This window comes from Indicator indicator, chromosome 4 (genome assembly GCF_027791375.1).
Source record: "Indicator indicator isolate 239-I01 chromosome 4, UM_Iind_1.1, whole genome shotgun sequence".
Lineage (NCBI taxonomy): Eukaryota > Metazoa > Chordata > Aves > Piciformes > Indicatoridae > Indicator > Indicator indicator.
Window position 1 is genome coordinate 9,126,804 of NC_072013.1, and position 16,665 is coordinate 9,143,468.

At 42.6% G+C, this 16,665-nt stretch overlaps 1 protein-coding gene across 1 annotated transcript in view; it reads right to left on the reverse strand.

Annotated features, from left to right (window-relative positions):
• Nucleotides 1–16,665, reverse strand: part of MAPKBP1 (mitogen-activated protein kinase binding protein 1) — a 93,526-nt gene that overhangs the window by 15,403 nt on the left and 61,458 nt on the right. The window contains exons 11-20 of the mRNA XM_054400301.1: nucleotides 15,656–15,802; nucleotides 14,595–14,779; nucleotides 14,391–14,482; nucleotides 13,902–14,027; nucleotides 12,150–12,220; nucleotides 11,587–11,708; nucleotides 10,587–10,662; nucleotides 8,438–8,549; nucleotides 7,677–7,740; nucleotides 4,645–4,770 (exon numbers count right to left, since the gene is read on the reverse strand). Of these exons, the coding sequence (XP_054256276.1) occupies nucleotides 4,645–4,770; nucleotides 7,677–7,740; nucleotides 8,438–8,549; nucleotides 10,587–10,662; nucleotides 11,587–11,708; nucleotides 12,150–12,220; nucleotides 13,902–14,027; nucleotides 14,391–14,482; nucleotides 14,595–14,779; nucleotides 15,656–15,802 (1,121 nt within the window). The remainder of the gene's footprint in view (nucleotides 1–4,644; nucleotides 4,771–7,676; nucleotides 7,741–8,437; nucleotides 8,550–10,586; nucleotides 10,663–11,586; nucleotides 11,709–12,149; nucleotides 12,221–13,901; nucleotides 14,028–14,390; nucleotides 14,483–14,594; nucleotides 14,780–15,655; nucleotides 15,803–16,665) is intronic.

Here is a 16,665-nt window from a genome sequence, read left to right on the forward strand (position 1 = left end):
GAACATCTAACTGGTTAGATACCTCACTATGATGAGGTGATATGGCAAAGCAAGGCTGCCTTCACTAAACTCCTGCGTGTACTGTCATCGCTGTCAATGGAGAAGAATGTTACCAATGTGTTTCATATTACAAATAGAAAAATGGCCTCTGTCCATCAGATGGTGACAGACAAAATTAGTAATGGGGATAAAAGCATGTTCCAATAGACTTGAAGGAGCTGAGTAAGAGAATTCAGAGATTATTTTGGAAGTCGGATTTTTTTTTTATGCCACAAAGGAAGTGCCAAATGAATTATGAAGTCACATGTGTTTGATACAAAGGTAGGGTTATCTTGCATTATCCCAGCAAAAATTCATGCCCCTCTTCTACATCCTGCTTTTTACAACTCAAATGTGTTTTTCAAACTCAGTCCTGTGACTTGAAGGGAGATAATTGAAAAGGGTTTTCAAAAGGATCTTAGGCCCTCTGACTTCAAACTGAGATACACCTGAAAGTGAAACCTAGGTTCTTGAGTGCTTTAACTGTTGTGCTTGCCCAAGTTAATCCTGCAATTCAGACTTCCCAACTTTCTCCTCTCTTTCTCTCTCTTCCTTTCTGTACTTTGGATTTTCTTCTAAGTACTCTGTGGCACACATGTACTCAACTCTTCTTCAGTTCTTGTTCATGGTTAGATGGAAGTCTCAGTAATGTAGGGTGAGGTGTCAAGCTCAGATGCTGCTTCCAAAGAAGCATCACACAGGAGTACATAGGAAGTGAAGAAGTAAGAGTTCTGGGTTTTGCTGAATTCCTGCCAAGAGTGGGTTCAGCCAAACCCAAATGGTGCATCATGATACCAGAACCAGTGTTTGAGAGTAGCTATTCCAGAACAGCATGTACAGACATGTCCAGTTTTCATCATACGTGTGACTCAGAGCAAAGATTTTAACTGCCCTGGCTCTTGTCTTCTTGCTTTGCTGAAGAACTATCCCATTTTAGCACCATGCCTGGATCTTGTCCTGTACAGTTGGGCAGAATCAGCACCTAGTTTCTGAAGGGTCTGCCAGAACAGAGTCCATGGCAGAGAAGGACCTTTAATTAGGAAGTCTTCAGGACACATATACAGACTTAAAAAGACCACATATCTTTATGGGGTTCTAGTATTAAGATATCTGATGTTAGGTACTCTCTTTTCTTTTGTGTGTCCTCAATTCATCTCTTCTTTCTTTTCTTAAAACAAAACAAAACAGACAAGAATGGCAACTATGCATTTAAAGAGGTAGGTATGTCAGCATTCTCACTCTGATCTTGTGCTACTTGAACCCTCAGCTTTAGGGGCATATTTATGAAACTGCAACATTCTACGTGGCAGGGATCACCAGCAGATTGCTCCCCACCTCCTACCCCTCCACCCCACCCCACACACACACAAGGTGCCTGAGGGTTTTAAAAAGAAAGTTACCCTGCTTTTCCCCACAGAAGGATCACAGTGCTGCTGACTTCAGAGTTTCCCTGGCATTCTAATTGCAATTTTTCAGCACAAACTCAGGCACTACTTCTGATCTGGCATCAAAAGCATGCCTCATTCTGAACCCTGGAAACCACACAGCTTTGCTGGGCTGGACCAAAGCCTCACTGAGAATTTGATAAGGAGGTCTTCTTTCCAAATACATCTGACACACAGAGAGCTTCTTTGGCATACATATTTAATTTGGATAATGTTTCTATCTCGTGTTATTTATACTAGAGCTTCAATTAAATGGAAAACATGATTTTTAAAATTTAAAAAATATAAATGCTCAGCTCAAACATGACTACAAGCCCTGCAAACATTCCACATTAAAATCAATTTAAAACTTCCCTCCCAAAAACTAAGGCAAGCTTTTCTAAACATGGATTAAAATCAAAACCCTGTTGAAAGACTTTGACAGGGTCCCTTCTCTGACAATATAAATGCCTCAAATCCAAAATGTACCAGCACTATCAATCAAGCACAAGTTCTATTATCCCAAGCAATCAAAGCTCCTCATGTTCAGCAGATGAAAGAAAAGCACACATCTGCAATTGTCACAACCTGAGGCAGAACTGAAAGGCTCCCAGGGGCACTGTGGAGAACTGTGGGTCACACAGGTCAGATTATTTCCAAAATAACACAGTGTCCCATAAAGTTGAGTCAGAAAAAACCCTTCAGAAGACTTAGTCTTTCTAGAAGTTTTGGAGCGACTGAAAAGGGTCAGTTTGGAGACAAGATTGGGTGAAGAGAGATCATGGTGAAGGTTTACAAATCAACAGGGACTAGAGATAGCTGGATCTAGAACAATGGTTGACCAAAGCTCATAATATTCAGAAGCAGGGAGCTTTCAGTGAAAGTAGCAGGGGTATGGTTTAATAGAGACAAAGAAGTCTTTATCTAAACAGAAAACAGTGAACCCAACATGTCACCAAAGGAGGTTGCAGAAGCAGACGATATTACAAAGTTCAAAAAGAATTTACACAAATTCAGGGGACAATGGGTCTGTGACCAAATACTAAAGGGAACAGGTAGAGATGTACCTCCTAGCACCCCTAACATAACAATTGAGCATGAGACAAATGGGCCAGAAAGGTTCATAAAGCAAGACTCACAGAGCATCTCACTAAATAGCATCTTCCATGCCACTGTCACAGGCAGAATACTGGGCTTCATGGAGAACTGGTTTGACCCAGAAAGGCATCCTCTGTGTGTTTACACTTCAGATATTACTAAACTGGGCCAATTCCCACCCCGCCAGTTGCAGCTGGATAAAGACAGCACTGCCCTGAACTGGAAATCTTCAGCTCCCCACTGCCTCCTCAGCTCAGTTTTGTTTCTCTAGTATCATTTTGATTAATCCTCCTGTCATACACTCAAACTATGGAGCTAGCAGAATGCATCACTTCTCTCATCGAATTCTAGCAACACTATTCTAGAGAAAACCTAGTAGAAGAAATGGCATATCACCAGGCAGGGGGCTTTCTTATGCTACTGCCAAGTTCTTTTGAGACAACAGTTTTACACTGCAAGGAGCAATCCAGCTCCCCACTGCAACCTACACAGCCAGAACATGTACAGGCCATCTAGAAAACCAATCTTACTCAAGTTCATTAGTTTTCCTTCTCCCACCTCAGTAACGCTGGTCCAATAGGCTCTTCCTCCATATTCAGTTCTCAGTCCAAAATGCTCTGGAGTTATGTCTTTGCTGATCGCCAATGACCACAGCAGTCGATCAAAACTGAAAACAAGCTTTCAGAGCTGACCAGACAAGTAGGCTCCAGGCTTGCAAAGAGGTTACCAAACAAGTTTAATAGTTTCTGGGCTTGGCGTGGCACTAACACCGCCCTTCAGCGAGCGTCTGTGACGGAAACAAGTATCACCTAATGCGGAAGAGGACTGGGATTATCTGTCACTGGCTGAGCCTGCGTAGGGTAAGGCTGCAGCTGCTGGAACGATGGAGTCTGCTATAAAAAGCATGTTGCTTGACAGCTCCAGAATTTTGGCTAGGAAAAAAGGCTTCCTGAGTTCTCCCAGCATCAACACCAAAAGCACTTATCAGACAAGACTTGTTTCAAGAATGAGCAGATCAAAACTTTCCCAAATGAAACTATGCAGACAGACTTGTTTCAACATTACTTGCTCCCAAAGGGAGTGGGAAGTTTCTTTAATACGCAACACAACCACCACTGTGGTAAGTCCTCCAGTGCTTCGACAATTGTATATCCAGAACTCAATTTGTAGTCATTTGTAGGAGGAAAATTGTGGAACATGGCATTAGAAGTTTTTTGTTATTCTTTTTTCTCTACTTCGATCCCACATTAGCTTGTTCAGGACCCTCTCCTGCACTGCTAACAGTCCAATCAGTCTCAGCTACTTACTAACTACGGAGAAACCAAATACATTACACTAATAATCCATAGTCCCCTGTCACTCTTGCTCTGTTTAAAAGCAGGGTCTGTGTTTAAGCACCACTTTTTAAAGAAAGGTCACCAGATAAATTTAGATCTATTCAGTTTCTAGGCTGTGGTAAATCTGTTTTTAGACATGTTGTTTACTGAGCAAAAAATAATAATATGATTTAGCTGCCAAGAACTTTTCCCATGGAAATTATTTTTATATTTATTGTTTATACTATAATTATTTTTAGGTGACCTTTTTCAAAGCCTCTGGAAAATATTTAACAGAGAAACAGCAAAGCTGTAAGGACACTTTCAGGATGATAATCAACATGGCAAGCTCAAACAGCTCATACTTTAGTAGTGACACTGCAGAAAACAGCTTTTAAATCACATTCAGCCTAGATCCAGAGAACTTTCTTCATGAAGGAGCAAGGCTTCCCTGGTGGGATGCTTTGTACCAGCTTCAGTATTGCTGGGTAAGATGCTTATTAAAGTTTTAAACCACAACATTCAGCTAAAGATACATATTGCCATCAGTGAAGCAACACTAAGTAAGTATTTCTGGAAGATCATAGTCAGTCTTCTATATCCAAGGAAGGGAGGCACAAAACCCACGGCAAATGCAACAGAGGAACGAGAGAACTTTTGGAAGATACTATCGCTGATGAGAGCAGGAACCTTACAGTTGAATCTCAATGCTATACTTCATTAAACCCTAGAAAGCCAGTCACCTCTTCTCAGTCTGTTCTGCTCACCTCATGAGCCCAGTTGCCTTGTGTGGAGGAGACTTTTCTGCCTGCTTCCCTCTCTGCTTCATGTCAGACAGTCGCTGCCGCATGTTGATGGTCATCTCTGAGCTCAGACGCCAGATGAAGATACAGCTGAAAGAGGGAAAGGTGAGGCTTAGGTCAAGTCTCAGCTCAGTTTATTGATATCAGTTCCCATTGTGGAGGCAAACAAGAACCCTTCTGCCTGTGGCAGGGAGACACACAGAAACAGCTTCACAGAAACTCAATCCCATCACAAGCCTCATGACAAAAGGCTAAAACCTGCCTGGCAGACTCCCCATGACCGAGAACAACTGCGGAGGTGTTTGCACAGACTCCTCTCTGATCCTATACCTTTATTTGACTATCTGACCAGCTGCTGGAGGAAATGCCATGACAAGTTCCTCATTGGTCAGGAGGATAACAGGAGCCTACAGATGTTCTTTGCATCCTCTGACATGGGCTAAGCTGAAGCCTCTGATTGCAACTGCTTCCATGAGCGAGGCCTTCCACATGCCCACCATCCCATGGAGCCTCTGGGGTGTAATAATGGTTATGATTCTGTGGCAGGGCTTTTTGCACTCAGGGTGCTCCTAATATGTCACTTGGATGCCCTTCAGGAAACTTCTAAGGAATTTGATTGAATTTGGTCAACAGATTCAAAAGTGTTTGAGAGAGGGTAAACAAACAACATGATCTCACTTTCTTCAGACATCTGGCTAAAAAAATAAATTAAATAAATAAATAATTCCTCATCATGTTAGAGAACACCACATCTCTCATTCAGCTACTAGAATGTAAAATGACCACCATTCTCTTTGAACTTTAACCTCAGTACTAACTCTTTTCCTCTCACCCATCTTTCCTGTCTAGTTGGTAACACTCACAGTGATGTAGAAACAGAGGTGGTGCTTTTGCTATCACTCACAAAACCCTGCAGCCTGCTTTGGAATTCAAAGAGGATTTAATCCATTTCTTCAAGACCTGCCAGTGCCACCATACTCACAGGTACTCCAATTCACAAAGGACTTTTCAGTGAGGGGCTTTCCCCTCTTCTTTGCTAGCCTGTAAAACTTCATCTACTCTGCCATTTTGAACAACGACCACGAACCTCAGTCTCCCTGACTGAAGGCAAGTGCTGAATGTGCCAGGATCCTGAATGCCTGCATCTTCTCTGTTTTCTCCTCTTGTGAAAAGACACTTTTAAAGGGTTTTATTTCCAAACAACTCAAAAAGAAAACAGAAGCCCCACTTTGCAGTCTGTGGAGATTTGAATGAAAGAAATAAACCTTCCCTTCCTGCCCCCCGTGCTACTGCCTTTGTGACAATGCTCAGAAGCATCACTCCAGCTACTGAAGCCACACACAGACGCTTCCCATCAGCAGCAAGCGTGCCATCATCCTCCTGGCCCAGCTTTTCAGCTAGCAGAAAGTGGTGAGGCACTGCATCTGGGAACTATGGCAACCCAGGGCAGCCAGCTGCTTCCCCTCAAGCAGCAGCTCTTTCCAAAGTAACACCAACCATCAACTGCTGCTCAGAAAATACGGAAAAGCAGGAAACAAAATTCCGAAAGCAAATCTCGTTTGTTCATTTATGCCACCCCCACAGCTGCAGACCCAGAGCAGCAAACAGTATGAACATTGAGCATTCAACACAAAGTACATTCCCACCTACTCCTTTTAGTGCTTTTTTCCTTTCCCCCTTGCAGTACTTTTCTCACATGGGTCTTCCAGTCCTTGTGACCTTCCTCATCTGTTTTTGTTTCTATTCTCTGCATACGCTGATGTGTGTGAACAGTATTTTCCTGTTCTTCATTGAAAAACACGCTTTCAAATTTCCTTACAGCAAAGTTTTTCATGATCCTTTCCTCAGCTTTTTTCCAGCTCCTTCACACCCTCAGTGAAAAATATTACTCTTTTCTTCATGGCAATAGTGAACAAGAGAATGTTGCACTAAATTACAAGGATCACTAGGGATCTCAAATCTTCAATATTTCTGGAATTTATCAGAAATCCACAAAAAAAGGACTCTCTCTTGCAACTTTTCCCCTAATCTATTCATTCACATGAAAGGTAAAGAAAGATCAAAACTAAACTTACTTCTTACTGAAAGACAGAAATAACCAACTAAAGAGACATAAGGTGATATATTCGATGTTCTGTAACAACTCACCTTCTAAAACTCTTTTACCAGTTCAACTGTGTTTTATTAATAGAAAAGAGGAAAAGAAATTTAGAGAATCTGGGTTGCTCTGGCCTTGAAATAGTACTTCAGGAACCATCTTTCTCAAATGAAAAATTTTATTTTAGTGTTTAAGTACTTAAGCATTTGAGATTTAAGCATTCATCAATTCCAGAAGTGGCAGGTCCACTCGCCTCTGCAATCATCAGGTTAGGCACATCCTCTCCCTTTTTCCCCTGGGCTCAGTCTAGTGATTACTTAAGCTTTTGGTGACCTGATTTAGCTCACTAAATCAGCAGAAAACTCAGCTCAGGGGGAGGGGGCTGATGTAGTGACCTGAATCAGCTTAATGAGGGGTAAGCCACAGCACAGCTGACTTAGGGGAGTAGGGAAGAGGACCAGATGGACAGGAGCAAAGAATGGGGACAGGCCTGTCCCTTTTGCTGCAAGACAGACTCATTCACCTCACCAACAGGTGTACTGTAAGACAAAATTTTGGCATCACTGGTAAGAACATCACAAGCTGCCTTGCATTACAGACCTGAAGGCTGGTGAGGAAACAGGCCACATCCCTGTCTCCTTTCCAGCAGGGAACAGTACTTACACTCAGAAAACCACAGGGCATGTACTTTCAATGAGCGCCTCATTCCACAAAGGTTAATAGAAGCACTGTGAGCTTAGCCAACAGCACAAAATTAAGATTCAGAAAGCTCTGAAATTTATTTGTAATTCATAAACATTTTTAATTAAAAAAAAAAAAAATCTACCTTCCTTCAGGACACACATTACATCTAGTGTAAGATGGCACGAGCTGATACAAGGAAACAAACTTCTCTTACCTGTCACCGGAAACAGAGATCAGATGTTTGCAGTCATTACTGAATTTCATCCCAGTTACAATCTCTGTGTGAAATAAAGCACAAAAACAAAACAAAACAAAACAACAAAATAAAACCACTGAATCATTCCAATGGGGAGAAGAGATCATTAGCCAAACAGCCTATCTGTAACTCAAATGCTAGTGAAAGCCAACACGCTTCACAGATCAATATGCCCCAATTACCATAAGCATTTAACAAGGAATCTAGGCTTGGCATGGAAAGGGAACAACAAAATAAACACCAAGATTGAAGTTTCTTCTAGCCTATGATACAACAGCCCCTGTGTGGTAGGAGCTGAGGGTGTATGATGAAACTTAACACACCCCAAAAAAAACCCACCAACTGCTTTACGGGCTGTTAGAAAAACTGTAAACAAATACACGGCCTGACAAGTATGTGGGTGACTGTGCTCTGCAATGCAAAATGCAGTCTGAAAAAAAGCTGGAATTACAAGGAAACAAGCTTTTAGAACTCCATCCAACTATAACCTACTCCAAAATCGCTGCGGGGGTAAACTTTAGTTTTAGGGAGGAACCATCCTGTGTGACCTACTCTAGGTGGTCCTGCTCGGGCAGCGGGGTTGGACTTGTTGATCTTTGGAGGTCCGTTCTAGCCCCTATCATTCTGTGGGTCTGTGATCAGAAAGTTTTTTCTAGTACCAGACCCTGCTGCACAGTCATCAGCAGAACATATCCATTTCCAGAGTTCAGGTGCCTTACCTGAATGTCCATACATGGTTGCCACACACTCGCCAGAATAGAAATCAAAGATGGAAAGGTTCTTGTCAGAACAACTGGTTGCAATATAAAGACCAGATGGATCCGTTTGTACCTGGTTTAAGAGATAAGACAAGTGCAAAGATCTGGTGAGAAAGTGCCTTCAAACTTCATGAAAATTGTCCAGAATACCCAAGACAGTCCTAGTAGTTCACAGAAAAAAAAGCAAGTAGCTCCCACAGGACTCCAAATTGATGACCCCACTATCCAGCATCCCAGGACACATCTCCAACCTAGCTAAACTTAAAACTATCTCCATCCTAATCAGACATTAAAGACACTTACATTGAATGCATTAATGATTGTGAAGGCAGCACCACCAATGGACAGACTTTTACCTCTCTCTCCTACCTCCTTTTAACCACTGGGGTCTTACCTTCTATCTAAAGATCAAAATGGAAAAAACAAAACCCCACACATGCCAAAAACACCCCCCAAAAATTATCAGAGTGGAGAAGATTTAAGTAAATTCTTAAAAGGCTCCAATATTGAAAAGAGAAATCAAAAAAGAACTCAACACTGCCACAAGAAACTGTCTTTGATAATCATAGAATCATAGAATTGTTAGGGTTGGAAGGGACCTCAAGGATCATCCAGTTCCAACCCCTGTGCCATGAGCAGGGACACCTCACACTAGATCAGGTTGCTCAGAGCCATATCCAGCCTGGCCTTAAAAGCCTCCAGGGATGAGGCTTCTATCACCTCCCTGGCCAACCTGTTCCAGTCGCTGTCAAAAGATGCTGTCGAATCTCCAGCGTTTGCAGCTCTGAGTTGGGTTGTTTTTACTTTTCATAGACACCCATTTATTGCTTTACCTTGGATCAAATATAAAATCCCTTCCAAATGCCTCACTAGGTCTAATGTGGCACAACAAATGCAGCTGCTGTCACCAATTGTCCTGTAGAACGTTAAAGAGCTGAGTGAAAATGTCTGGGTTTTGAGGGAGACATGGTTTCTCAATAATGATAACTTTATTTGGTTATATTTAGTTTGTTGCTGTGTCTTTTGCTTCCAATGTCACTGCTTGGGTTCCCATTGTTAGACTGCAATGTATATTATCTCAGAACAACATGCCAATTCTAATCCCTTGATTATGTAATTGTCCTAAAAATGAACAAAGCAACATTCAAAATAATTGAGATTCCCTACTTGAGCCTCACATAAAAAAAAAAAAAAAAAAACAAACAACCAAACACAAAACACCCAAACTAAAGGATATTAAAACCAAAAATCCAGCTCCCAGCAACATGTAATGGTTTGTGGTTGTAACAGTGTGGTCTGAGAAAGATATACTCAAGCACCTGAGTTTACCAGCAACACAGTGCGGTATGAATTCTCATTTTCATCACTCTGGCTTAAAAAAAAAAAAAAAAACCTTTGTAGGAAATACAATAGGCAAAAAGAAGAAAAACTTCTCTCCTTCTGTAAAACAGAAGAGTTGATGGTGAATCTGTTTGCTTTGCTCTCCCTTTTTACCCAGATGTTCACAGCCATCAATAATAAACTAGACTGTTTCAGCTGGAAGGAACCTACAATTATCAAGTGCAACTGTCTGACCAATTCAAGGCTGACAAGTTAAAGCATGTATTAGGGGTGTTGCCCAAATGCCTCTTAAATGCTGACAGATGTAGAGCATCAACCACCTCTCTAGGAAGCTTGTTCCTGTGTCTGATTATCCTCCTGGTAAAGAAATGCTTCCCAATGTCCACTTTAGACCTCCCCTGGCAGAGCTCTGAACCACTGCCATGAGTCCTACTTGCTTTTAGCAGAGCTTTGAACCACTGCCATGAGTCCTACTTGCTTTTACAGCATAGGCCCATGCCTCACTTCAGAAACAGGACAGAGAGACAAGTTATACATCAATTTCAGCATCCAGTGATTCTTTGCCTGTTTCAGCCTGATGGAACCCAGATACATCACCAGCCCTTCAGGAGAGAGGTAGGAGGAAGCAGCAGGAGGATAAGGGACAAAGCATGCAATAAGCAGAAAAAAACCTACCATGTTCAGATTTCATTTCATTTCATGCAGCCCTAAACTGCATTCATAAGAGACGGAAAAAAGGAAAATGGGAGGAAGAAAGAAAACAGCTTACTTTGATGAGGGTGCCATCTTCACCTTGGGATCCCTTGTAAAGTTTCTTCTGTTTCCCACTGCTTATGTTGAAAACCCTGAGGGGGATGACATAAGACAACATCTCTCATTTTGCCCAGGTACTGCTTTGTTGCTCTTGTCACCAGGATCCTTTTCTTTTTCTGTTCCTCATTCCACATAACATACAGTGCCAAGCCATAAGATTTGCAGAAATGATCTCTATGAACTATGACCACCAATAATCTCAATGGTTTGGGAAACAATGTTGAAAGCAATGTAGAGGAACAAGACTGAACAATATAATATCAAATTATCTGAATTAAAATTGAATCTTGATTCTCAAGCCAATAATCAAAGACAAGTATAGCATCATGGCACTGAAGGAGAGATCAAACAGGAGGGAGAAAACCTTGTAATGGCTATTGGGTTTGTAGGAGGAACAGCTCTTAGTAAGCCTCAGTAAGTCTTCCCTGCTATAACAATACCTGTGGCTCCTTCATACTAAAGGAAAGGGTTAAGAGAGGAAGAAGCTTTATTTATGTTAGAATACAACAGCTAACTACATTCAGTCGTGGTATTTAGCTATGAATAAAACTCTGGCCATCTCACCCAGATACAGCAGGAGGAGACACAGCTACAGAGAGCCTCTTTTGTAGAAGCAGATTGGTGAAATGGATAAAAAGGGAGCAGTGAATGGATTCTACTAGCCCAAAGGCAGTCACACCTAGCTCAGTTTTAGGTTCCTACAGTCCCAGTTATTCCACAGGACCTCACAGCTTCTCACAAGACTCCCACGGGCATTTGCATATACCCACAGCTTTTTATCAGCAAGAGGAAAGGCAGTGTTCAGCCTCATAGAGCTTGAGGTAAGGCTTCAGATTTGTGTGAAAATGCTGTGTCAAAGAACTTAGAGTTCAACAGGAGAACAGGTGGAGAGGGGACCACCTTGGCCAACTCATTTGTGACTGCACAAATATTTTCAAGATAAGAAGTAAACTAACCTGATGTTACGATCCTGGCATCCAATAGCTGCGTATTTCCAGCTGGGGTCCACATCCATGTCATACAGAGTGGTCTTCCTAACAATGTGATGAGTTCGGGTAAACTGAACCCCTTCTCCTGTCTAGGAGTGTGGTAAAGACAGTGTCAAAATCAAGCTAACCCATTATTGAAAACTTCTAAACACAGATGAAACTTCTTACACAGCCAGCACAACCAATCCTTCCAGGTCTGCCAGAAGCAGCTGGGACTGGTGGCACAATGAAGCCCTCCTTCCAGCCCACACTCTTTTACTACTCCTCACAATAACCCTGGCAGCAAAAGAAAAGCAAATACTTAACAATCCTCTGCTTTGCCCCTCACTGAGCGAGGTCAGGTTGGGAGCAGCTGCTGCATGCTTCACAGAACTAGTTTTCTAGATGTAACCTCTCACATTGAGCCAGTGGGAGACACTAAAGCTGAAATAGCAACAGGATCCTACAGAAACTCTGATATCACTCTTTAAAGGAGCTCCTTTGTGGAGAGATTATTTCAACAACAGCACAAAAAGCTGTGGCAAGGTTACCTTCTGCGCCGTGCGGAAATAGATGCTCTTGTCTGCCCCACAGCTTATCATTCGCACTTTCCCATCGTTGGCTGGAACAGAAAAGCAGGAGCTGATCAAAGATGAATGCAGGTGCAAGGTGGAGGAAATGTTGCTATTTCTACCACTGCTCATTTATTCCTGTCCTGATTAGCTCTGACTGACTCCTACCCGCTGCAGCAAAACAGAAGCCCCTTCACAGAATTTGTTAATGCTCAGGGTGCATAAGGCCTTAATACTGAGGCTCTGCACAACAGATTAGGATGTAATTCTGCCTTCTCCCTCAACAGTATGCTCACCTGTTAATTCTCTATGTGCCACAGCACTCTGTGGCAAGGAGACCAGTTCACACTCAGTATGAGCTGAAAACAGGCAATAGGCACTTTTCAGTCCTCCAGTCCTCAGCCACATTTTTTGCTGCCCTTTCTTACTGCAGAATCAGATCTCCCTTCTTCCCTTAGCACTCTTTTGCAACCTTTAGTAAGCTTCCACATAATAAAAGTGGATCCAATATCACACAAATGGACTTGACCTGCACCCACTTAGAGCATGACAGCATTTTTAGAGCATGACAGCATTTTTAGAGCATGACAGCATTTTTAGAGCATGACAGCATTTTTAGAGCATGACAGACTAGCACAAAGGCTTTCCCTGACAACCCTTGAGTGCAGTTCCCTCATCTCCTAGGAGTTTAGCTGACTGCATTCAAGGTCAGCTCATTGCTAAGATAGACCTATCAGAGTAACTTTTCCTGGATGTGGGGCTCTTTGGGAAAAGTCTCACAGTGGCTTTGGAGAACCTCTGCTGTGAAGCTTCAGCAAGGTCCCTTCACTTAGGAGCTGAGTCTCTCACCCTTGAACCCTAACACACTTGTGCCTGGCCACACAGCCTTCTGATCCAAATCCTGACCCTGATTCATTGACTTGGCTTCCTAATTTGAACTCAAACCCACCTTGCTGCTATGGGCTTGCCTGGCAGGCACTGAACTGTAGCTGACCCTGACCACTGTCTCCAGACTGAACCTGACCTTGAACTGCTGATCTGTCTTATCACTATGGATTTGCCTGGTGACCCAGACTAGGGGCTGAATCTGGTTACTGTTACTGCACTTGATCTGGTCCCCCTTGCTCAGGTACTATGGGACTTCCCCACCGCCAGTGAGGCTTTTCTGTCTCCCTTGGCTTCTGGCTTTCCCCAGCCGAGCAACCAACCTTTGTTGCTTCCCTAACAACTGCACAATAGACCACACTGACATCTGGCTGATATTGGTAACTGAGTACTGGGGATGTAGTGTGCTCCACTACCATAAATGTGAAGTCTTACACTGGTTTGCAATGACAAAGTTATTTGTGACTAGTTAATCATCAAAATGGTTTTTGTGGGTTTCGGGATTTTTTGGAGAATGACTTTCACAGTTCTCCTCACAAACAGCACTGCGTAGTCATCTGACATGAGTTAAAGAGAGTAAATCATTACAGAAAACAGCTTTCCAAAGAAATGCTGAGGACTTCAATCAGGAGAGGTTTCTTGAATGGAGAAGAAACAAGAGAAGAAAAAATGAAAAGGATAAAGAATGCAAATGTCAGATACCACCTTCTGCAGCTAGAAGATGACAAAAAAGCAGCTTCAGCTTTAGCCCAGCCTAATCCAGTGTTTAAGCAGTTAGAATTAGTTTACAGCCACAATGGGAAAACAGCAGTCTTCCAGCTTCAGAGGGAGGCCATGATTCTCTACCTGCAAACTTCACAGCAGTGATGGAAGATGAATGCTCATCCAGGGTCTGCTGCAGGCTGTAGTCCTTCCCAGCATCCAAGACATGAATCAATCTATCCCGACTGGCTGAGGCTAAGAGCTTTAAGCCTATCAGAAAGTTAAAAAGAGTGCAAGACCATTACTAAAGTCATTTGCTCTTATAGTCACTATTTTAAAATGGCTTTTCAAGGGATAAAACATAATGCTGTAGCTAACTGCATGCATGGACATAAAGGAAGGCCCCTGGATTTCACACTAGAAAACCAGACAGAGGAAGTTTCGATATCAACCTACAATATTCCAAGTATGAAAAAGAACCCTTTTTCAAAGTCAAGCTTTACTGGCCCATTGCTACAATCTGAAATCCAGAAGTAGCTGACCACTGAAAGATCTGACATAGCATGGTTGGACATTCTGACTTGCTCACCACTATATTCCTATGTAGAAGGGAAGAAGCTCCATTGCATTTACCTGTATCAGGTTTGGAGTACTCCAGACAGAGGATCTCAGAATCATGGGCTTCCACCTTCAGCATTTCCCTCAGAGACTGCAACTCGTATATCCTAAGACACAAAATGGCTGATTGCAGTGTGTTTAATAAAATTAGCAAGACCTGGGTTTGATGCATTTTGATTGCCCAGCCTGCAATCTGCAGAAGCAGCGTTTTGGGATTACCTGAGAGTGCCTATCCTGTCCCCCGAGGCCAGGTGCTCCCCACTGGGACTGACGCAGACAGTGCGTATCCCCACCTTTGTATCCATCACTTGTGCATCAGCTTTCTCTGCACTTCCTGCTGTGTTGTAATCAGTGTCCAGAAGTACCTGAGTGTTGTCATCTACATAGATGATTTTCATCAAGTCCTGAGAACACAACACACCCAGAAATATGAACTGGTCACAAAATATTAAAACATCCGCCTTAGAAACTGGGATCCTGGCCAACAGACACACTTCACTGGCAGCAAGGCTGCAATTAGAGGGATCTTTTAGCTAGCAGCAAGCACACAGCCCTGTCATACTGTAGGATGAAAGTTTCACAGCTGTCTCACAATCACCCTTGCAAAAGATTCCACTTCAAGCCAGAAACTATCAGCATCTCCCACACAACAGACAAGCTCTGGGATTGGTGATTAGAATGCAGTAAGGGACACAGTTGAAATCTGAAAAGACTTCTAGGGATCGTCCAAGTCAGCCCATGCCTTTTAAGAACCAACAGAAAAAGCATGAATTTTTTCTACCACCAGCAGATTGCTGAGAACAGGCAGGTCAGGGCTGTTGTACCCATGGATCTTCCAGCTCAACTGAGAATGGAAACAACTGTCCATAAGTAATCACTGCTTGTTATTATTATCCTCCCTCTGATACAGATGAAGTGAGTGTAAACTGTTTCTCATTCAAATCTCCCAGACCTCTGCCTTATTTAATGCAACTTTTTCAAACTACAGAGAAACAGCTTTCTGGAAGAACATGGCATGAGCCACTTTGGAAGATACTAAGCTTGATGAATCCTTGGGTGGTTTATGCAAATAGCAATAGTCTCCAAAACTCTTCCACACTATCTTTGACCTGATACTCCCTTAGTGTTTCTTCATACATTTTACCAGACTTGTGCTCTGTTTGCAGAGAGGCTTATGCTGACTTAGAGATCCAAAGAAGTTTGGGTGTTAATTTGGGAAGGTCTGTGTATGAGGAAGGGCAACCCCAAGGGCAAAGAGGTGATCAAACCTCAGCTCTTACATTGCTGAGGATGTTTCGGTGCAGGGCTGTGCCATGAATGTTGGAGCTCTCAGTGTTCCACAGGCGAATGGTGTTGTCAGAGGAGCAGGTGATGAAGGAACCAGGGGGAAGGCATGGCTGGTTGTTGTCCTTTATCTCTGGATACATCTAAGGGCAGGTAAAATCAACCTCTGAATGAGACTGCCTGGCAGCTGGCATCCTAGACACTGACTGGTAGCAAGTTTCAAACCAAAATAAGATAAAAGGGTTGTCCTCTCTGTTTTGTAAAGGCAAGACCCAACCAGTTCTCCTAATGAAAACCTGTTTGCAGACAAGAGCTTCATATTCACTTCATACAAATTCTCGCTGAGCTTTTCTGAATATGGAACATCTCCTTAAGAAGCATGCAAGAAGCCTTTTTTTTTCTCCCCAATAGTTCAAAGTCAACACTTTAAAGACCATGCAACAACAATGCAACAAAAACCTTGCACAGTTGTTTGCAACTTACAACCACTACTGTTGATTGATAATGCAGAAGGAGAGGGTGAGATGCAATTAATAAATAATAGCCAGAAGAGTCCTCAACTTCTTCTACTTTCTTTCCTGACACTCTTGGACACATCTCAGCATATTAACAATTACATTGTTTCCTGTTTTCCCCTGAGGGAAAGCCAACTAGACAGACTGGAAGATGACAGACAGTTGGAAGGCTAATTCCAGATGCCCTGGAATAGGTTAAGAAGGATCAGAATTAAGACCTTATAACTTCTTTCATTCTTTTTGACTTTGGAGCACTTGCTCCCCAGCACTTGCATCAGCAGTAAACTGTTGTGCATTTTGTGAGAGGAGCCCCTGCATTCAGCTTTGCAAAGCTGTGCTCCTTATCCCACCTCTCACCTTTTACTGGTGAGACTTTTTTTCCAGGAACACACTGTTTCTAACACATTTGGTCAGCCATGCAGCCAGGGAACTGGCCCCAGCTCCAGCTCAAGCCCATTAGCAACCACATGAACCACAGGAGGAAATTTAAG